The 23495-nt window shown below is 38.1% G+C and overlaps 1 protein-coding gene across 4 annotated transcripts; it reads left to right on the plus strand.

The window, feature by feature from the left end:
- The first annotated feature begins 967 nt into the window (after positions 1–967).
- On the plus strand, positions 968–23065 carry iffo1a (intermediate filament family orphan 1a). Of its 4 annotated transcripts, XR_003403573.3 has the most exons (10): positions 970–2356; positions 6723–6783; positions 8985–9080; positions 9230–9370; positions 11942–12132; positions 13390–13507; positions 13809–13901; positions 16253–16383; positions 16671–16886; positions 19534–23065. XR_003403573.3 is itself a non-coding variant. In XM_026928391.3 (9 exons), the coding sequence occupies exons 1-9, from the start codon at positions 1386–1388 to the stop codon at positions 16828–16830; spliced, it is 1959 nt and encodes a 652-aa protein (XP_026784192.3). In that variant the 5' UTR covers positions 968–1385; the 3' UTR covers positions 16831–17975. The 4 variants fall into 4 exon arrangements, 3 of the variants coding, with proteins under 3 accessions (XP_026784192.3, XP_026784191.3, XP_026784193.3); XM_026928391.3 differs by lacking the exon at positions 19534–23065 and having other exon boundaries at positions 968–2356; positions 11945–12132; positions 16671–17975; XM_026928390.3 differs by lacking the exon at positions 19534–23065 and having other exon boundaries at positions 16671–17975.
- The last annotated feature ends 430 nt before the right edge of the window (positions 23066–23495 follow it).

Here is a 23495-nt window from a genome sequence, read left to right on the forward strand (position 1 = left end):
TCAATTTTGCTTTTTCATATACAAAAGTATGCGAGTCCTTCCAGAATTTGTTTACAGCTTCACACTCCAAAAATAGATGAATTACATTTCACTATTGGTGTGACAGAAAACACATGAAATATATATATCTTTATATTCAGAGAGTTTAAATCAACAGAGGTAAATATTATGAAGTATTTTCCAGTGTATTTCCTTGGCTTTGTTAGGGACAAAATACTTGGAATACTTGGTTATGGAAGTAACTATGATGTTTTCCAGTTGATGTTTGACAAAAAACATATATCAATGATATTTACCTTTTGGAGTCATAGTATTTCTCCTTTACAGGACAGATTTCACATATTTGTTGTTGCATTTCTCATCATCAAGTAAAGATATACAGTAAATGACCAAAAGTATGTGGACACCTGACCATCACACCCATATGTCTTTTTTCCCCAAACTGTTACCACAAAGTTGAAAGCACACAACTGTCTAGAACGTCTTTGTGTGCTGTAGCATTACAACTTCCCTTCACTGGAACTAAGAGGCCCAAACCTGTTCCAGCATGACAATGCCCCTGCGCACAAAGCGAGCTCCATGAAGACATGGTGTGTTAAGTATGGAGTGGAAGAACTCGAGTGTCCTGCACAGAGCCCTGACCTCAACCCCACTGAACAGACCTCCTCACCTGACATCAGCGCCTGACCTCACTAATGCTCTTGTAGCTGAATGAACACAAATCCCCACAGCCACGCTCCAACATCTAGTGGAAAGCCTTCGCAGAAGAGTGGAGCTTATTATAACAGCAAAGGGAAATAAATCTGGAATGGGATGTTCAACAAGCACATATGGGTGTGATGGTCAGGGGTGCACAAACTTTTGGCCATATAGTATATCTTCTATGTAGTAGTGAGGTAGTCTGGTTATTTTTTTCTCCAAAACAGAGTTGGCTTTTAATCAGCTGATGAAGTTGATCTACGCAGTCCTTTTTGGTGCTCACTGACGTCAGTATTATTGGTACCGTAAAACTTGGAGCATATTGCGCACGAGAAAAAGGTGGGAAGATCTCTTATAATATACTACACTATAAAGTACTTACACTGTTAAAGGCTTAAACAGCTCATTAGAAGTTAAACAGTCAGTATTGCTTGAACGCCTGGTGCGCAGTAATTTTTTTGAGGAAGGTATACTAGTGTAACACCGGTAACCTATGAGCCGCAGTTGCATCTCGTGTTTATTATAGAGACCTCGCACACATTGCATTAGACTTCTCCTGTCCAACAGAGCAGCACCTCTGCCTTTGCTCGGGTACAGCAGCCTAATAAACCATACAGTCAGGTTTGTTTTGTGTGTGTGCAAAACTATACATTAAGGAATTAGCTGTGAAGGTGAAAACGGAGTTGATGCCAGATTTCGAGCACTTCCGATTTTCCTGCTCTAGAATGAATCCCAGTTTAGGCGCGAGCGCGTACGCGGTCCAGCAGCCGCAGAATCCCGGGACGCGTTTCTCAGACCCGGAGCCCGGCTACGCATCACCCGATCCGGGTTTCTGCTTGGGAGATACTGGACAAGATAGTCTGGATTCGGGCTCTCTGTCCAACAGCTTTCAGTATTTACATCCGAGCGGCTCTCTGCACCGCGCATCCCTTCTTCCTCCTCTTCCTTTTCTTCCTCTTCCTCCTCCTGCAGCTCCTCCTGGTGCGGCGGCTCTGCGCAACGATCTAGGCTCCAACATCAGCGTCCTAAAGACTCTGAACCTGCGATTCCGCTGCTTCTTGGCCAAAGTGCATGAGCTAGAGCGCCGGAACAAAGCGCTGGAAATTCAGCTTCAGCAGGCCCTGGAGGCTAATAATAATGACAGAGGATGTGGACAAGGTAAAAGAAATGCCACTGTCCACTCAGGACCAGACTTTATAGCAAGTTCAAATGCAAATGATTCTGCATGTTTGACCAGAACTTTATTAGGACCAACACTTAATGGCACCGGACTCATGCCCAGAAACAAGATACTGGTTGGAAATTTGGACTCAGTAAGTGTGATGGACTCAAATTCCAATCTTTCCCCACCTTTCCCCCTTAACCCAGTATCTCCAGTTGATCCTAAGTCCATCTCCAGTATCAGAGAGAGCTATGATGGCAATGGGACAGAAAGGTTTACCAACTCTACGCCTCAGGTTTTACCCACCTCGATTTGGTTTCACAACCCTGCTGGGAGGTTCAACAATAGCTGGGAGTTGAGGGTTTCTGGTCCCAGAGTGTCATGGCCATACGAGGACGGGGTTGGGGTCCAAATCGACACCATCACACCAGAAATCCGGGCCCTTAATAATGTACTGGCCAAAGTGAAGCTGGAGAGGGATGAATACAAGCAAAGGTCAGCATTCCTGCACTATCATCTCTCCCTGAACCATGGTCTAAAATGCTCTGAGCAAAGCATGTTGAAATATGGCTCCAAAACATAGCTTATTGTTTCAGTCCTCCATTCACTCACTGTATGCTTTGAGCATGCTGATCACTCACAGCGTTTCCAGATGACAGTTGCACAATATATTGTTTGTTGATCCTAATCAGGGACATAGCTTAAAAAATTGTTTTTCTGCCCAAATCCTTAGTATAAAATCCTTTAATATCATATTGCATTTTGTATACATTAAATATGATCCGTCAGACATCCAGCTGGAATTTCTCTGAGCCATCCTCCAGCTGTGGGTCTCCTCTTTACCGTCTTTACCCCAGTAAAATCACCATAATCTTAATCACAATACTGAATGTTCTGTTATTGAAGGATGCAAGTCACGTCAAGTAATGGAGACCAATCTTTAACTATGATATACTTCTGGTTTATCCGGTATGTTTTTTTTTTTTTTTTTAATGTTTATGAAATTTGTCACCTGCACAGTTCTATGTTGTCCATATTATGTGTCGCTGCACTGAATTGATATGTATCTTACAGGCAGTATTGGGTAGATTACTAAGTAAGTGTTCTCCAATACTGATATCAAATTACATGACTAAACATGACTAAGTAATCCAATCTAATTACGTTAGGATTATGTGTGAACTACTTTGGATCTAACTAGTTTATATGCTTTCATACACCTTTTATGTAAAATAAGCTTATGCTGTTCTATGAAGAGCAATTCTTTTGCTGCGTTTTATTTTTAAAAAAGAGCCCAGCATAGCATACTTCTTTACGTGCATTAAAAAGAATGAAAATAATTAGACCAAGAAATCTTACATTTAGACCTTACATGTAGCCAATTGTTTTTGAATCCTTCAATAACAGGAAGACGAAATGCTACAACCATTATATATGCTACAGTACTTACAAAATCTTACAAAAACAAAATAACCATGGACTTATACATACACTAAATGGCCAAAAGTTTATAGACACCTGACCATCACATTCATATGTGCTTGCTGATCATCTCATTATAGATTTATTCTCCCTTTGCTCTTATAATAAGCTTCCACTCTTCCGGGAAGCTTTCCATTAGATTTTGGAGCGTTGCTGTGGGGATTTGTGTTCATTCAGCTACAAGAGCATTAGTGAGATCAGGTGCTGATGTTGGGATGTCGAGGAGGTCTGGGGTGCAGTCGGTGTTCCAGCTCATCCCAAAGGTGTTCAGTGGGGTTGAGGTCAGGGCTCTGTGCAGGACACTCGAGTTCTTCCACTCCAACCTTCACACACCATGTCTTCATGGAGCTCATTGTGTGCACAGGGGCATTGTCATGCTGGAAACGGTTTGGGCCTCTTAGTTCCAGTGAAGGGAAATTGTAATACAGCATACAAAGACATTCTAGACAATTGTGTGCTTCCAACCTTGTGGCAACAGTTTGGGGAAGAGCCACATACAGGTGTGATGGTCAGATGTCCACATACTTTTGGCCATATATTGCATTTCCCTTTAGAGAACTGGTATGCAATAACAGTTAGATTGCTTTATAATTAAATGTTTTTTTCTTAGCCAGGAAGAGATTTCCCTTGGCTGATCTAACCTCCACTAACTAGTTAGCTGTATGTTTAGCTGTATGTTTAGCTGATAGTCCCATCACCATCAACTATTAGCAGTTAGCCTAAATAACTGTACTGCAAAAACCCACATACCACTGACCTTATCTCAACCACCATGACAGCCATTCTGCACTTTATGGGCACATTGAGAAAAATTACAAATTAATGGCCAAAGATTAATTGATGGCAAAAAGTAATCCATAAGAAAAATAGCTGTAATTTGAGTATGTGTATTTTCAATTATACAACAGTTAGTTCCAGTCCACCAATTTGATTGGTCAAGCGGCATTCCAGGAGTCTTTATATTTACTATAGCTACACTGAGATGTTTCACTGTGTGTATCACTCCGCTCGTCTGTGTTCGCCATGTAAAATTCTGCTTCCTAGTTCGAAACAGTTACTACAGTAGAGTTAGAGACATTATCAGCGGACATTTCAAATGATACTTTTCAGGAATATAACTTTTGACTTAAAATATGAAAGCTCATCAGAGGAAGATGAAAAGGAAGAAGGGACACCAGGTTTACCAGAAGCACCTTTAACGGGAATGCACAAATCAGTGTGAGCTAGCCGACGGTCTATAAAGTGAGTGTGGCTTGTTAGGGATCTATTTCTGCTAGTGGAGCAAAAATAGACAGAACATTTGGCCATACTGTGTCTGAAATGTGACTTACTCGATATTCATTTCTTGTTTATAGAACTGGTGTATAAAAGCAATATCACACTTGTAAGAGTGTGGATATACTGAATATCAGCACAGCTGAGATTGCCTACTCTCCCTGCAGGCTCGGGCCTACAGATAAATCACAGCCATGCGGAAATTCAGTATAACCACGCTCTTTCTCATGCAATATTGCTTATATCTATCTGCTTATGTCTGATTACAAATACTGATTACAAATGTTTGTAATCAAATTACTCCCCAACACATCCTATATATACTAACATATAATCTTTTTCCACAACAATCACCACTAAACATTTAAAATACGTTTAAAACACTTATAACAAGTAGCATATAGGGCTGCACAGTGAATGATAATTTAACCAGGACAATGATTTTTTTGGCTTCCTCAATTATTTAAGCATAACAAAGTGCAATACTGCAGATCAAAAGTTATCTTGGCTAATATTGGCTAATATTAGATACCGTTTTATGTCTAATTATGTCTTTAAGTTTAATAAGTTTCGGGTTTTATTTTGGTTGAAAGATTTGCACATGAGAAGCAATGCAGGCTAATAATGTGTAGTGTGAAAGAATAACTGTGATAAATAATTGTGATTTACTATATAGATAAAATAGTTAAAATAATCATGATCATCATTTTCACCATTATCGTGCATCTATAGTAGCATAATGTGTGTAATCTGACCACACAGAAAGCTGGTGATTTGCTTGTCTCCCAGTGTTTATATGTCTGAAATGATAGTTGTTGTGTGATTATGGAGAGTGCGTTTGGAAATCATAGAGGAAGGAACCCAGAGTCAAAGAAATCATGATTCCTGGCAGTGAGGTCAATGTTGCTTACATGTGACTATGTGAGTGTGAGTATAATCCATTGTGTTCAGTGATTCTGAAATGAAGTAAGTAATTTAGAGAAACTACTGAATTTAAGCTTTGTCACAGTAGTACTCAAGGTTTTATTAGTAGCTCTTTGAACAAATTATGAAATCCCTTCAAGCCATTATTTACAGGTCTTATAGAGGTCTTAGTTATGCTGCTGCACAGACAAAAAGACACTGTGAGGTAATGTGAGGTTTTTTTTCTTTCGTGCTTTCCACCAACCTCCCGCCTGCACCAGCATATTTTACCATCCGGTTTCTGTGCATGATGTCCTGACTTTTGTTTGCCCTTCTGCTGGACCGTTGGACTATTTCCTGCAGACTTTGCTCTAAGCCCTGTTACAGTAAATAATACTAAAATGAAATCACTTTGAACACACACACACACACACACACCTCTCAGTTTCAGTTCTGCCTCCTCCCTCTGTGCTTCAGCATCTGCAATGCAGCATGACTCTGAATGCTCCTAGTGCCCACAATGCTACAAGAGGATCCTTTAACATTTCTTTATTTCTCTACACTTTAGTTAGACAAATCATTCATTCATTCACATTTACAACCTTGCTTCATTATGTATTACGATAATCAAATGTCTAGATCCAAACATTTAACTTAACGTCTGTGCTAAAAATAATAAAAAATCTTAAAATCTTAGTGATACTAAAGATCTGTTAAAATGATTACCAGTAGAAGATTCAAGAAACATACTGTTTATCCCTAACTACAATTTAATTATACCTAAATTCTAATAATTCCCCTTTCAGCCTGATCAGGACTGTGTTCAGATCGGATTAACTTTGTTGCACTTCTACATTTATTACGTTACGAAAAAAAACATTGGCTTGGCTTTGCAGAGTGTTCTGGTATACATAATGAGAAAAATGTGCTCATTAGATAAAAATACATATTTGCAGTACAAGGCGCTCACACTCAGGCACCAAGAGTCATTTCTGTGGTATGTGTAAACTTCTACTACAGACAGAAAAAAATTGTTGTTTAATGCTATAAGTAAAAATGTTATGAAAGTTCTCTGAGCCACATTTCCGCAGTATGATCCAACAGAAGTGCACAAAAAAAATAAACTACACAAAAAACACAATCACACTGTTGCTGAATTCTTACACATTAGTATTTTATAATGTTACTTCTTTCATGACAGGTGGGAGGAGGAGTATGCAGTAAGAGTGGACCTACAGGAGAAGATCGCAGAACTAGAAGAGGTAAAATATAAGATCAGATTTGACTTTTAAAACACAATATTAAGCCTGCTTATATGCCTGACTTTATGTAGCACTTTTCAAGTAGTACAATTCAGCTGCACTAACTAACACTAGTTTAGGTCCCCATTACACGCAAAAGTTTTAAATGTGACGTTTGTGCTATGATAAGCATCTTGATCAAACAATAACTAATAAAATGTGATTATCTAGACTTAGCAATTTAAAAATCACATTTTGAGTCCAGGGATATTTTAAAATAAATGTAAATGTTTTCATTTTCCTGAAGGGTGTCAATCATCCTCAAGTTGACTATAACAAAAAATTTCAAACAACTGAACCACAGTATAATTAGAGGGTAATTAAAGTGGCAGTATTCAACTTTGTCCTGCTAGAGTCTGTACAGAAAAAAAATACTATAAATCAAGATGTTCCTGAGCTGCTGTGAGAGACCTTGGAAAGCCTACAATAGTAATTTAGAGTGAGTTATTTGTTATATTTGGACAAAAGCATCATGTGTTGTCACTCAATAATCTTATGTACAAGAGAAGACCCGGCTAACCTCAGTGACAGTCTTGTAAAACCAGTGTTGAACAGTAGACATCAGAAAAGAATTCTGAATATGATGGATTCCAGTGGTCAAGCCAAAAAACTCTCTAGATACTGGACAAGCAGAAATGAGGGCAACAGAGCCTCAATTTAAAGGTATTTAACCTCTAACAGACAGCTCAACCACACAGTTCACAGCACATGTTCATTATTGTAATTCCAATTTATATAATGTTCATTAATTTGTTTAAAGTTTTCCCTTTATTTAAAGAGATTACAATGAATGTTTTTGACATAATACATCCACAAAAGGGTGTTTTCAGTTTTTTTAAAATACGGCTGAAAACTGGACGTTGATATCGCCAGCATTCCTCCTCCTTCAAAACAGATAACAAAAAGATAAACCACATACCTTGTTCTTGACTATCCACTTTTGACATTATGAAGGTATAATATTACAGTCATGCCCTGTATTTATGTATGAGTTGTGTTAAAACGTTACCGCATGCTCATTAAGTCGCTAAACTGACTTTTAAGTGACTTCGCAGGAGTTCACTGCCTGCTGTGTCAGTCAGCTGTGAGCTAGATTCAACAGCAATTTCACAAGTATAAAGGTTTATCAAGACAACTTGTTTTACAACACTTTTCAAAAAGATGATACATCAAAACATATATCAATAAATGAGAAACCCTCACGCATGAACCACAGTCCTCAGGGTTTATTTCCCATATTTAATGAAAAGAAAAAGCGACAATCTAGTCAAGCTCACAAACTAAGCCGCTATGGTGGAAACGTCTGTGAACTTTCTACTAAAATATGTAGTAAATGTATGTGTGTAAGATGAGTAGTATATTTTATTTTGTTGTATTTTTGAGGCTAAATACCTAAAAATATTTGATTGTAATTTCAAATCCAAGCATTTGGAAAAGTTTACAATTAAAATTCATTAAATTTGTAGGTATAAAATTAAAACCGTACTACTAATTCATTGTGCTCAGTAGGCACGCAGTTCTACTGTTACCTTAAATGGGCAACTCAACCGGCTGGTAGACGTCCATAACTACTAATCTAAAGAGTGAATTTAAAATTAAATGAAATTAAATTCTTTTGAATGTGATTCTATTAGTAAGAATAAACTTTTTTTTTGCACAAGTATTTCATTGTATGCTTGTTAAATTAAGAGTGGCTCTAACATTGCTTCTTTCTTGATGAGCAAGTTACATATTTTAGTTGATATTTTAGTTCTAGCTAATTACCTAGCCTAATTACTAAAATCATAAGCAGTTCTTTTGGTGTATTTTCTGGCACCTGAAAGCCAGCATAAATAAATGCACCTTTAATCTGGACTTGTTAAATCTGGAACATTTTTGAAATGCTTTTGCATGAAGTTTGTGCTTTAGAAGAAGATTTCTAACCACCTAAACCTTGCCATTCAAATTCTAAATACTATTAAAAGCCCTTGTCATGTGAATGTAGCTATGTAGAATGGGCTGCAACAAGGCCAAAATCATTCTAACGTTTAAGACCAAGACGCTAAATGGTCTTAATGGTATGTGAATAAAAGCACAAGCTGAAAACTTTGCTCATCAATCCTTCCATCTTTCATGAATTCATGACTGGAATACATCAATGCCGCTTAAATGTATGTGTCTAGGACCTGTACATGAGCGAGATGTGTCAGGATAAGCTTGCTCTCCGAGTAAAGCAGCTAAAGGCTGAGCTCATTGTCTTCAAGGGCCTCATGAGCAACGTGAGTTAATTATCATATTAATGAAAAATTATATAATTATATAATTTACAGTTTATTGTAACTTAAATATAACTTAATATAGAATATGCTGGCGGGGGGTTGCTTTGTTTGCTAAATTTTACTCTCCTGATTGCTCTAATTCCCATCAGAACCTCTCAGAGTTGGACAGTAAGATCCAGGAGAAGGCCATGAAGGTGGACATGGACATTTGCCGACGGATTGATATCACTGCACGCCTGTGCGATGTAGCCCAGCAACGGAACTGTGAGGACATGAGTCAGATCTTCCAGGTATCAACATAACACAGGATTTAAAAAAATAAATGTCAGCATCAGTCTCTAAAATGATATGATTTTTACAGTACACTGAAGAAATCTCTGCATGATAAGCAGTACTAAGTAGGATTTCCAAGTCTACCTTATTCCCCTGCTTATTAAGATGTTTCACAAAAATACAGTTAAATAAAATCCATCAATGCATCATTTAACCATCGTTGGTGATGTTTATGCATCCTTTAATGCATCTATTATATTCCTTCATTTTTCCTCTCTTCCCTTATTGTACTTTCTCCTTGCTTATGTTTGCCTTTACTTTCCCTCTCTCTCTGTCTCTCTTTCCTCCTCTACTTGGTGCCATTCTACTTTGCAATACATGTAGTATTGTTACGGTTGGGTTGTAGTGTAGATTAAATTAGATTAAATTATAGGCAGTATGTTTTACTCAATTATCCTGAGCCATGCTGTCATGGTTTGGTAAAAAAAAATCTTGAAAATAATTAAATCATAAACATATACACAGTACATGATTTGGACTAAACATACACTTATTTTGTTACAGTAATACATCTTGTGCATCATAAATATGTGTAATATATTAGTCATGACAAATTTAGCCATTTTTGTAAAATAGCTAAAGTATATGTCATATTTCCTACCTCAAGATTTTTGGAGTCAGTTTCGTTTCCTGTTTTATGATGACCACACCCACTTTAATGATGTCACATGAATGAAGTCATGTTATTTCTATCAGGCAGCTCCACAGTAAAGGCTCAGTGACAAGTTTGACTTCAGAAAACAGAGCCAGACAATAAATGCTGCTGTCCCTGATGCCCCATATACCTGAATTCACCCTATGTTGTACAAAATTAATAGTATTTAATTAGTTTTTTTGAAAATGTTCGGATCACTATATGAAGAAATAACGCATGTTGGGCCACTAAAATTTCACCACTATGTAAGAGAACAGCACTAAAATGCAAGGTAGCAGAAAATATATAAAATTATATTAATCTAAATGAGAATTTTATTCCCTGCTGTCCTAACATCAGAAGTGAAAGCAGGAAAAATTCTTTTGTGCGTGTGGTATAGCTGATCAATTCAATGCCATTTTCTCCACGAAACTCCACACGGATTTAAAAAAGCTTTCTACAGGCACAATTTCATATCTGCAGTACTTAATGCTCCTTAAAGGACCCCAGTTTGACTTGCAGCAACACTGTATCCCAGCTTCATAGTACTTTCTGTCCAGGGAACTTTTCTGATCTTTCTGGAATCTAACAAACAAAAGTACTAAAGTAAATTTGATCAAATATTATTAGATTGCTATTTTTGTCAACTATAAACAATGGTTCTCTGATTTGGGAAAGACATAATTGTTTTGAAAGAAATCAAACTTTTGAAAGATGGCTAGCTCACTTTTTCACACATTAAATAGAAAACTTTTCAGAAATGTCCACAGAAAGGTGTCTGGTTGAGAGCAGCTCTGAACTCAAGTGATGTGGCTGAGGAACTGTAGAAGTGCAGGAGTTGAATAAAGTTATGTTCTGCAAATTGCTATTTGGTCTTATATTGTGTCAATGAAAACATACTTCTTTTTCCAGCAATGCTGTCTTTTTTTCCAGTGTTTTTCAGTGTTTCCACAGCATGAGGGTAGGGTGCGCATTTAATACATGAAAAAAAAAACAAAATCTCCAGTCTAGACCATACTCACTTTCTGTTCCAATCCATATACAGATACAGATATTTGGAGCACTAAACAGATACAGATACAAATAATGGCATTAGATTACACCCCTAAATCATACTCAGGGGCGTGGTTGTAATCGGAGAAAGGGAGAAAGGCCGGGTCGTTTTCCAAGGAGAATTACATATAAAGGAACACCTTTTATAGTTCCTTGCTGGCTCAGTGTTGAACCCTTAATCATCAGGCTTTTCAGAATTATTAGTAAAACACGCTTACTTTCAGTAAGGAATGATCAAAATGTAACCAAAATAACTACAATTTATTAATAAAATTCCTTCTGTGTTTTGAACAATTGTGCTGGTTTCTCTTACACAGTGTATGTGTATAGCTAATTTATTTTTTTATTGTGTACTGTATTTTTCATGCCACAGTGATTATTTGCAGCTGATCACATTTTGCAAACCCCTAAAATCAAGCGCATATAGTACGCAGAAGTATGTGTCTTGTGTATCCAAGGGCTGTTCGTTTTACAGAACAATTATTAATATTCACAAAAACAAAGCTACATGATTCATGAACTTCTGTGTTGTCTCTTGAAGGATTTAGAGAAAAAGTATATATTTAGACATTCTTTCATTATTCCTCGGATAGATCCGGCATCTGTCCTAGGAACACTGGGTGAAAGGCGGGGATACACCTTGAATGGGACCAGTCTATTGCAAGATCGATACTGTTGCCTTAGGATGTTTGCTTTAGTAGTAAAGCTAGTTATTGTATCAAAATGTTGTCTAAACATGGATATTTTCTGAAAATTGTCTGAATTTTACTGTAAATTGGTTCTTTATTGTTTTGTGTTGTCGTTGTTATCATGTTACATTAAAATCCCTTTCTCACATTAGCAGGTGGCTACACCTCCCTCAACACTGACCCGCTGTCATTGCAAACAGACCTCACAGACCAATAAGTCCAACAATAGTGAAGACTCAGTCAGCATTTCTGAGAGTGAGGAGAGCAAGAACAAAGAGACGGAGCTGTGTGGCTCAATGACCAATCCGGTTAATGAAGAAATGCAGAGGATGCTCAACCAACTGTAAGTGTTTGAGCTTCTCAGTAAAACTTGTCACTGCTGCATGTAAGAGGTTAGTAACTTCAGTGTGGACTGCGTAGTGACCTGTTTTGATTGACCTCTTGGTGAAGTTGACAAATTGAGGTATGACCATCATTAAATTAAATTATTAAATTTACATGTATGTGTAGGTTCAAATATCTTTTATCACAGTATTTCTTCTTGTAGATCTGCAATTCTTGTAGCCATTAATTAGTAAACTGTGCATGGCATGTTCAAAACGATACACACTCAACTGCACATCCGATATAAAAAGATCTCTGGAAGTGTATGAGGATGTAGCATATCCAGATCATTTCTCCACTCTGTTTGGGAGCTTTGTATGGATCTACACTATCAATAAGGCTAATTTTATCCGTATTAGGCATGTAACTCTATACGAATATGTTATTCAAATTGAACAGGTAATACAGCCAAACAAATACTAATACAGATGTGAACAACAAGCAGAGTATTCATTTCTCTTCAGGGACTGGGATCCTGCAGGCTGAAACAAAAAATGTTGGCGAGTGTGAGGTATTTACTTTCTTGTGGAGGTTTAAAGAACAGCTCAGTGACGATAGTGGGGAGGGATTCTGCAAAATTCACACTCCAACTACAAGTCAATAACCACCCAAAAAGACTTGAAACTAGCCCAAAATATTCAGGTATAGGAAAATATAGTCATAGTTTACTTATTTTCCTGCATCTTTTTGGGCGACACAAGTTAACAGTGGTGAGGATTTCTGATTCTCAGCATATATCTGCAATATTCATTATATCCATTACCTGGCAACCCTAATGGAATTTGAAAAAAAAGAGAATTATCCGGTTTTAGCCCAGATTGCATTATCCGGTTTTAGCCCAACCTAATCACTGCCTTACTGAGCTCCAGTATAAAGCCGAATTTTATATATTACCAAACTGTAAAAGCAAAAGAAATATGCTTTCATTTATTGAGCCACTGCCCCATATAGCTCATACAGACCATCCACTGCGTACACAGCAGCACATCTGTGCGGGGCTCTCCAAAACCTAATCATTTAATTCTTTTTTACCCTATTTTTCAAGATGCATTAATTTGGTGGCACAAAGCAACATTGTTCTCTTAGAAAAATTATTATAAGATGTATTAAGTTTCTCTGTACTTTGATTTATGATTCTCAGTAGTCCAGTCTGATCTTTTAATATTGATTTGAGCTCTTAATGGCCTAGTAATGCTTATGTGTGTGTGTTTTGTAGGCATGACTGTGAGTTTGAGGATGACTGTGATAGTCTGGCATGGGAAGAAACAGAAGAAACATTACTGCTTTGGGGAGATTTCCCAGCATGCACCTTGGCTATGGACACTAATGGGGAGGTACACAGCTTTTAATAACTCCTACTGGCCTTACCAGAGAGAATGGTCTAGATTTGGTCATACAGTATGTCTACAAGGACAGCTATGCATTAATCATAATTTTCTTTTGAAATATATAAGGTATGATGTTCCATCAATGGCATATATATTGAGCCAAACGTGAAAGGAACAAAATACCAATGCCTTTGTATTGCCAGGCCTTAAACTGGTTAATTTTAGCTTAACAGTGGTTTTGTATTAGCTTATTAGGTCAGCTAATTCCAGAATACAGTTCTGCTGTGCTCTGCTTTTTTGTACACAGCAGGACGAGTCCATAGAGAAGGTGATAAAGGACACAGAGTCTATGTTCAAGTCTCGTGAGAAGGAATATCAAGAGACCATAGACCAGATTGAGGTAAGAGCTTTCATTGTGTGTTACGTTCGGAATTCATATGGAGAAAGGTGAAACATAATTATATATTTTTTATCACACCAACTTTGATACTGGCACAAGAAAATACTTTTATTGGCACAAGAAAATACTCTTGAAACATCAGACTCAAAATCTATCAACTGAGCACATCTTGATTTGGCAATTTTATTCCACTCTTCCTTGCAAAAATGCTCCAGATCTATCAAAGTGTGAGGGGATTTCCTGTGCACAGTCCTCTTCAAATCATTCCACAGGTTTTCGATTTAGATCTGGGCTCTAACTGGACCATTCCAAAACGCTGACCTTTCTTCTTCTGAAGCTGTTGCTTTGTTGACTTGGATTTGTGCTTTGGGTCGTTATCGTGCTGGAAGTGTAACAGAGGTCTGCAGGTTTTGTGCCAGAATAGATTGGTATTTGGAGCGATCTATGATTCCCTCTGCCTTGACTAGAGCCCCAGTCCCAGCTGAAGAGAAGCAGCCCTATAGCATGATGCTAACACCACCATAGTTCTCCGTGGATATGGTGTTCTTTGGGTCATAAGCTGTCTTGTTTTTTCATCAAACAAATCTTGTAGAATTATGCCCCAAAAGTTCTCCCTTGGTCTCATCAGACCATAACACATTTTGCCACATGGTTTGGGGTGATTTAGTCAGGCTTGGATGTTTTTTTTTTTTGTGAGAAAAGGCTTCCGTCTCCCACACACACCCCATAGCTCAAATATGTGAAGAATCCGAGAGATTGCTGTCACATGCAGGGAGTAACCAGTACTTGCCAGATATTCCTGCAGCTCCTTTAATGTTGCTGTTGGTCTCTTGGCAGCCTCCCTGTTAAGATTTCTCCTTGTCCTTTCATTGATTTTAGAGGGACATCCTGTTCTTGGTAAAGTCACTGTGTTGCTCCATTTTCTCCACCTGTCCATGATGGTCATCACAGTGTTCCATGGTACATCTAATGTTTTGTAAATTCTTTTGTACCCCTCTCCTGATCGATGTCTTTCGACAGTGAAATCCTGTATAGGCTGTGTAAGCTCTTTGGCTTCAGCAGTTGGATGAAACCAAGAAGATATCAAGAAACAGCTGATCTTTATTTGCAGTTAATCAGAATCACTTCATCGATGAAAAGTGTATGATCATTACGTTTGAACATGAGTTTGAATGTGATCGGTTAATTCTAAGCACAGTCACATGCCCCATGACCATAGGGTGTGCACACTTGTGCAACAAGTTTATTGTAAGTTTTTTCTTTTTCTTCTTATTCCTCTACCACTGAGTGGTGAAGCCATTATGTTTTTGGGTTGTCCATCCATCCAAGATTTTCTGTAGCATGGTATCTCAAGAAGGAGTGGTTGAGTGTTTGTAGGATCATCCCATATCGTCCCTTTCTTTTGTGTAAGAAATGTAATGTCTTTAACACATTTTAAAAAATAAGACAAAGACAACAATTGCATTCTTAAAGCACTTGCTTCTTTGACCATTTAAAAAAATGTCCGTTCTATAACAAAAGTTCATTCTCTACCACAACTCCAGTTCTGGCTGTTCCTAATAAAGTGGATGGTGAGTGTATGCATATGCTCGTTGAACGTCCCGTTCCAAAACCATGGGCATTAATATGGAGTGGGTCTCCTTTGATCTTCTGGGAAGTCCTTCCACTAGATGTTGGAGCGTGGCTGTGGGATTTGTGTTCATTCAGCTACAAGAGCATTAGTGAGGTCAGGTACTGATGTTGGTGAGGAGGTCTGGGGTTCAGTCGGTGTTCCAGTTCATCCCAAAGGTGTTCAGTGGGGTTGAGGTCAGGGCTCTGTGCAGGACACTCGAGTTCTTCCACTCCAACCTTCACACACCATGTCTGCATGGAGCTCGCTTTGTGCACAGGGGCATTGTCATGCTGGAACAGGTTTGGGCCTCTTAGTTCCAGTGAAGGGAAACTGTAATTTTACAGCATAGGAAGACATTCTAGACACTTCTGAGCTTTCAACTTTGTGGCAACAGAACCACCTGTAATGGTCAGGTTTCCCTTATACTTTTGGCCATACAGCATGCGTGATGTGGCTCTGCCCCGCTTTCCCCTATAGACGTGCCATCCTATAGCTGTGCCATCTTTTATGCTGTTGCATGCTGGAGTAGCAGCATCACTACCAAGTACATTAACAGACTCAACAAGATCATTAAAAAGGCTACCTCAGATTTGTGCATATCTATATTTGTAACACTTAACATTCCATTCTGGGATCAGCAAACACTTACATGGTAATATTCTATTCTTCAACATTAGATGACGTTCTTTAGATCTCAAGGTGTGTGTCCTGCACCCATTCTTCTGCTGTCTTTCCACAGCTGGAGTTGGCCACAGCAAAATCAGATATGAACAGACACCTGCATGAGTACATGGAGATGTGCAGTATGAAGAGGGGCCTGGATGTGCAGATGGAGACATGTAGGAGGCTCATTTCACAGAGCGGGGACAGGTACATGCTAGTACATGTTAAAAACTAGTATTCCTACAGCACGGTATCATGTTTTCTGCTTACAATGTCACATTTAAAAGGGAAATTAATAGAATATTGGTCTGTACTTTAAAAATTTAGGCAATCCTGTTTTAAATATCTTGTAGCATATTTTAAACAGCAGGGACACACCTGTAAATAGTCATTTTGTGATGTAATTATATAAACTGGTACAGCATAGCATTAACCGTGTAACTATTTCAGATTTCCTTTTCCTTTCCAATATGATTTAAAAAAAACTTTTCCAGAAAATCTTCCCTTCCAATTTCTGTGACTTTGGAGGATGCAGAAGAAGGAGAGAAGGAGAGAAAGAAGGCAAGTCTTCTCTCAGACGCTGCCAGCACTGAGTCATGCTGCGACAATCTAAACAACCCTTCTGTTGCTCACCTACTTTGGAGGAAGTCCTGACAGACTTTTGTGTCTGCCAAGCCCTATTTTTTCTAAAGATGCAATTATATAGAAAGGTACTTTTCCTTTATACCACCTACACTTTACACCGAGGTTGAGGGAACACCTTAAATGACTTACCTACCGTAGTTTCACAAAAGACACTAGTGCCCTCCAGTGGCACAGATTATTACTACATGTTAACAATTTACTCATAATTTACTTGAATAACACTTTAAGGCTACAGGATGTAACTTCGCTTATAGTAAAATGCTACTAGCCAGACAGCTTCATACTAGGTGTGTGCATTCGAGCTGGGATCACACAGGATCTTGACTTGAAGATTTGAAACTAGCCCAAAATGTTCAAGTATAGGAAAAAGTAGACACATTTTTCTTCTTTTTCATGTCTTTTTGGGGGAACAAGGTAACAGTGGTAGCATTTCTGATTTGCCATCTATATCTTCAATACGTGGACATTTTACACAGCTCCTGGCAGCCCTGCTTGTGGAACAAAGACCAAGGTCGTTAACATGATACTACTAGGAGATGCACTATTTGGTTTTAGCCCAACCTAAACACTGCCTTACTGAGTTCCAAAATGAAACCACAAATTTTTACCATATTTCTGTACAAACAAAAGAAATATGCCTTCATTTACTAAGCCGCTGCTCCGTATACTGTAACTCAGGCAGACTGCAAAGGGCAGAATCTCTGCTGAGTAGCCTAATCATTTAATTGATTTAAAAATTATATTGTATATTCATTGCACCTGTTTTTTGTCTTTCCTAAAAGATCATTCTCTATCGTTATTAAAACAAAATCTTTTCAGAAAATCATATGGTAATTATAATTAAATACCACTTAAAGGTCCCTAGTTAGAAACACTGCAAATGCTTTTTAACAAATTCTGATGATGTGTCCAGTGAACATTTCTGATCTTTCTAGAATATAACAAACTGAAAAACTGAAGTAAATCTGGTCAGATATTATTAGATGGTTATTGTTGTCGACTGTAGCCTAAATAACAATTTCCTGATTTGGGAAAGACCTTATTGCTTTGAAAAGTAATTAGCTTGCTTTCTTAGTCACATTAGACAGAGGATAGAAATCTTTCCACAGGACATCAAGTTCAGGAGTTCAATAAAGTTATGTTCTGCAAATTCCTATTTGTTGTTATAATTTGTGAATTGAAAAATGACTTCTTTTTCCAGGGCCCCTGTTTTTTCCCTGTGTTTTGTCCAGTATTTCCACGGCATAGTGGTGAGGTTAACATAAAATTAAATACATAAATAAATAAATTAATTAAAAAAAAAACCCTCTGGTATAGACCACACCCACTTCTGGTTTAAATCCGAATAAGAAAACAGATATGAATATTTAGAGCACTAAACAGACACAGACACAAATACAGCTAATGGCATTGTGTTACACCCCTACTGCAGACAGGGTAAAGCATATATGTGCACTACTAGCTAAAACACTGTTATGATCTGAAAGCATGCTGCAGATGAAGAGATCTGTTCTGAAACTAACCTGCAAAATGACTGGTTAAGAACAGTTAAGCTGCCTTTAGTAAGCCTGTCTGTAGTATATAGAGGAATCCATCAATAGTAAAATAGCATTACTATACATTAACTTGCATAAGTATGCACCCCCTTGAACATTTCCACATTTTGTACCGTTACAACATGACTTATTTGTGGTTTAAACCATTTTATTTTAGAAAACATGTCCAATATATTTGCACAATATGTTATACACTATTGTGACACAAAGGTTCATTTTAAAAAGCAGGCATTTATTGGTAGCTTTGGCAGTATGGTTAGGGTCATAGTCCTGTTGGAAGGTGAACCTCGGCCTCAGTCTCAAGTCTCCAGAAGACTGGAACAGATTTTCTTCCAGGATTGCTTTGTATCTGGCTTCATCCATCTAGCCCTCAACCCTGACCAGTTCTAGAGCCCCTGCTGAGCCTAACAACATGATGCTACCACCACCATGTTTAATTATGGGAATGGTGTTCTCAGGCCGTCTTGCACTTTTCCATAAAAATGCCCAGTTTTGAAGAGTCTTTTATTGTTGTCCTTCATAGCTTCTATAGCATCTACAGAGTTATCCTTGGCCTCTTTGGTTGCTTCCCTGACTAATGCCCCCTCTGCCCAGTCACTGACTTTTGGTGGACAGCATCCTGTAGGCAGAGTCATGACTGTACCACGTTCTTTTCTTTTTTAAATAATGGATTTAATGTTGTTCCATGAAATGTTCAAAGTTTGGGATAGTTTTTTTTAATATAGCCAAGCCCTGTTTGATACATTTCTTGAACTTTTCTAGAACTTGTTTTGATAGACCTTTGTCTTCATGAAGCTGTTGGTTTATGAATGTTCTCTATCAAACTCTGGCTTTGCAGGTTTGTTTATATTGAGATCACTTTAATTGCACACTGATGAACTAGATTTAACTAATTATGTGACTTTTCATACTTACTGGGAGAACCAGAACTAATTCAGGGTTTTCAGAGTAATGGGGATGAATACTTATGCAGTCAGTTTTATTTTATTTACTTTATTTACACTTTTATTTTTTCTAAATAAATTTGTGGACTGTATTTTCATCCCTCTTTGAATTTATGAGTTTTTTCTTTAGATTCAAGACATGCCCCTTTGAGCCAAAAAATGATCACTGCCTGACTAATATGCTGTTGGTCTTCTGTGTGCCACCAAAACAGCTCTGACCTGCCGAGGCATGAACTCTACAAGACCTCTGAAGGTACCCTGTGATATCTGGCACCAAGATGTTAGCAGCAGATCCTTTAAGTTGTGAGGTGGGGCCTCCATGGATCAGGTTTGTTTGTATAGCACATCCCACAAATGCTTGATCGGATTGAGATCTGGAGAATTTGGAGGCCAAGTAAACACCTTGAAGTCTTCATCATGTTTCTCAAACCATTCCTGAACAATGTGTGCTATGGGTCAGGGCACGTTATCCTGCTGAAAGAGGCCACTGCCATTAGGGAATACTGTTGCCATGAAGGGGTGTACTGACTGCAACAATCTACATGAATGCCAGGACCCAAGGTTTCCCAGCAGAACATTGCCCAGAGCATCACACACCATCCTCCGACTTGTCTTCTTCCCACAGTGCATCCTGGTGCCATCACTTCCCCAGGTAAAAGGGGCATATGTATCGGGGCGTCCGTGTGATATAAAAGAAAATGGGACTCATCGGACCAGGCGACCTTCTTCCCATTGTAAGCCCATTGTTTTAGATAGTAGGCATGGGTTAGCATGGGCACTCTGACCGGTCTGTGGCTTATGCGCAGCAGGGTGTGATGCAGTGTGTGTTGTGACATATTCCTTCCATAACCATCATTAAAATTTTCTATGACTTGTGCCACAGTAGCCCTTATGTCAGTTCGGACCAGACAGGATAGACATTGTTGCCCTTGTTTATTGATCAGCCTTGGGCACCCAACACCTGGTTTCCAGTTCGTGGTTTGTGGACCACTGTTGGACCATTGTTGGTAGGTACTCACTACTGCTGACTAGGAGCACCCCAAAAGCCTTGTTGTTTTGGAGATGCTTTGACCCAGTCACCTGGCTGTAAGGATCTGGCCCTTGTCAAAGTCACTAATCCACCCATTTCTCCCGCATTCAGCGTGTCGACTATGAGAACCGACTGTTTACTTACTGTCTAATATATTCCAGACCTTGACACGTGCCATTGTTTTGAGATAATCAGTGTTATTCACTTCATCTGTGAATGGTCCAAAAGTTGTGAGTGGTCCCAATACATCCTGATGCATTTCAGTCCATTTTAGTTCTAGGTTGTAACACTCCAAAATGTGGAATGGGTCAAGAGGGTGAATACTTATGAATGGCAATGTAATGCTTAAATTGCTGAGCTAAGAAGCATCCAGATATGTTAATCGAACATAGTTTTCGCACTTGCACTGAACGAAGTGAGCAAATGTGCTGTTATTAGTTTTCTGCTGGCGGCTTTGCTGCTTTCAAAAGTGTTTTTACAGATTGTTTTACAATTTATGCCAGACTCACAGTATATAAAATATATAAGTCTAGCATCTTATAATTGCTAGCATTTAGGCATTTAGGCACATCTTTGTTGTATTCCAGGGACAGAATAAGTTCAGAATTTACTCAGTTTAAACTACTTATAGAAATAGTTAGAAACATAGGGCTCAGTGGCACTACAGAAAAGCATTCGCCCTATCATGCGGAGATTGCGAGTCGAATCCCCATCTGTGGCTGGGTGTCCAAGAGAGCAAAATTGGACATGCTCTCAGGGAAGGGGTTAGCATACTCTATTTCCACTATCAATCACAGCAACACTAGCCAATCAGGGGTGTCTGTGAGCTCATGCATTTGGAAGTGGGCGGATAGCGCTCTGAGTGTGTTACGCTGCCCCCTGACGTTGAATGTGTAGCAGTTCATGACGATGCGGTCGGCTGGCTTCACGTGTCTCGGAGGAAGCATATGATTGTCTTCGCCCTGGTTGGTAGCTGTCTTATGACGTGGAGACGTAACTGGCCATGACTAATTTAGGGAGAAAATCGGGGGAAATGCATGCAGTTAGAAATAGTTATAAATAGTACAATTGAAACTAACTGAGTAAAATAAGTAAACATTAACAAACCCTAATTCAGCTTCTTCAAATATCTTCATTAGTATAGCCGAATTGAGCTGTTTAAGATAGATTCAAATCACGATAAATCATGAGACAATTATCTATTTTTATGCATACAATGTAGTAAGACATCCAGAAATTTAGTCTAATGTGGTGACTGGATTAAAAAATCTGTCATAAAATCATAGGCTATTGTGTGCACAAGATTTATCTACTTTATTTGTGCTTTTTCAATTTTGAATGTGTCCATGTTTTGATTTATTTCTTTCTAATCTAAAGAAACTGTGCACAATTTAATTTGACTAGGGATAATTTTTTTGTTACAAAGAAACTGAGTTTGTAATTCATTATCTAATGGAGTTATTAAGCAACCGACCCTGTTGCTGATGAAAACTAACCATCAAGCCTGTCTTGGATTTTGCCAGAAGAACAGAAGAACTGTAGCAAATTCTCCAGTATGAAAGTGTACCTAGAGAATTTATTTATTTATAAGTTTTAAATGCAAGGCAAATTATGATTTGACCATTTTTATGGTTTTATGCTTTTATGGTTGTTTTTGTCCTATAGTGAATATGTATTTTACTTTACTTATATTTTGAAATGATATGCTAAAACAATTAGACATATGGTCCAAGATATAAGTGTGTACCTATCCTGAACAAGAGCCTTAACAGATGACATCTTGTATCGGTAAGTTACAATGACTGGACTTTTAGTATAATCTTGAAGACATTTTCTCACAGAACAGATGCTGATGAATGGCGAAACATCATTAATATTATACTAAACTTTTGTTGCCTTGGCCTTCTACTAGATATTTTACAGTGGTATGGATGAATGCAGACATGCGTCATTGATGTGTTAGACTTGAAGGGAATTTCCTATCAGTTTAACTGATAAAATTCCCGGGTTGAACAGTGAAAGTTCTCTGAGATTGTAATTTTCAAAGAGAGTCATAATAGATAAATGAAGTCATTTCATTTAATTGTAATGTAGGGATCATGATCTCAGTTTACTGTCTGTGTTGGTGTTTCACATGTTCTCCCTATGTCTGTGAAACAGACTCTTAAGGACAAAAACAGGCCACTTTAGAAAGAGTTTCCGTCCTTCTTCTTGCCGACAGAGAACTCAACTCATAACTGCTCTTCAGATGCTGGTGAAAAGTCCCTGGTTCTCTTAATCTCTACTGCCATCATGTTTTTTTGGGGTTTTTTTGCACAAACTGAACTGCACTGTTATATCTGTACTTTTAATTCTGATGGATTCTGATCAACTCCAGTCACTACTGGCTTCTGGTTTCAGGCCATCTATACTACTGCAACTTTTTGCACATTTACTCTTCAGTGAAATTTGCACTAGCTCAGTATTAATCTATATTTTATGCACGTTTTGTCCTGTTTTCTTGTCTTACACTTTGTTTAGTATACTATGTACTATTTATTGTTGATTGTTGAGCTGTACAAAAACCCAGTTACACCAACACCATTGTGTGGTAATAAAAGAATCTTGAATCTTGAATCTAAATTGAGTGTGTGAATGTGTGTGTGCACAGTGCTCTGCCTCCTACCTCACACCCAGTGTTACTCCGGATCCACCACGATCCTAAACAGGTTACAGGTGTTGCTGAAGATGAATGAATAATTAGTTCGTAAAAAGACAGATGAGTTTATATTTATATTATGAATTTGTTGTACAATGTTTTGAAAGGCCTATATATAACAGTGTACTGTGGTACGTAGGAAAATAAAAAAGAAATGATTTTTAATGAAAAATCTGAGCATGTTTTATACACCCTTAGGTTTGTAAACATTCCAGTTAAGTGCTGTTCCTGTTCCAGGCTTTGAATTGATTTAAAAACTCCAAACTAAAAACCAAAAAAAGGCATAAAAGGTTAAATGCCAGTGTGCTTAGCTAGTTGCTGATTGGATGAATGCCTAAATTAGCTCTCATTGTTTGTTGGACTGAGCTGTAACCTGGCTATATACAGTCAGGTCCATAAGTATTTGGACAGTGACACAGTGTTTGTAATTTTGCCTCTGTACACCA

This window comes from Pangasianodon hypophthalmus, chromosome 29 (genome assembly GCF_027358585.1).
Source record: "Pangasianodon hypophthalmus isolate fPanHyp1 chromosome 29, fPanHyp1.pri, whole genome shotgun sequence".
Taxonomy (NCBI): Eukaryota; Metazoa; Chordata; class Actinopteri; order Siluriformes; family Pangasiidae; genus Pangasianodon; species Pangasianodon hypophthalmus.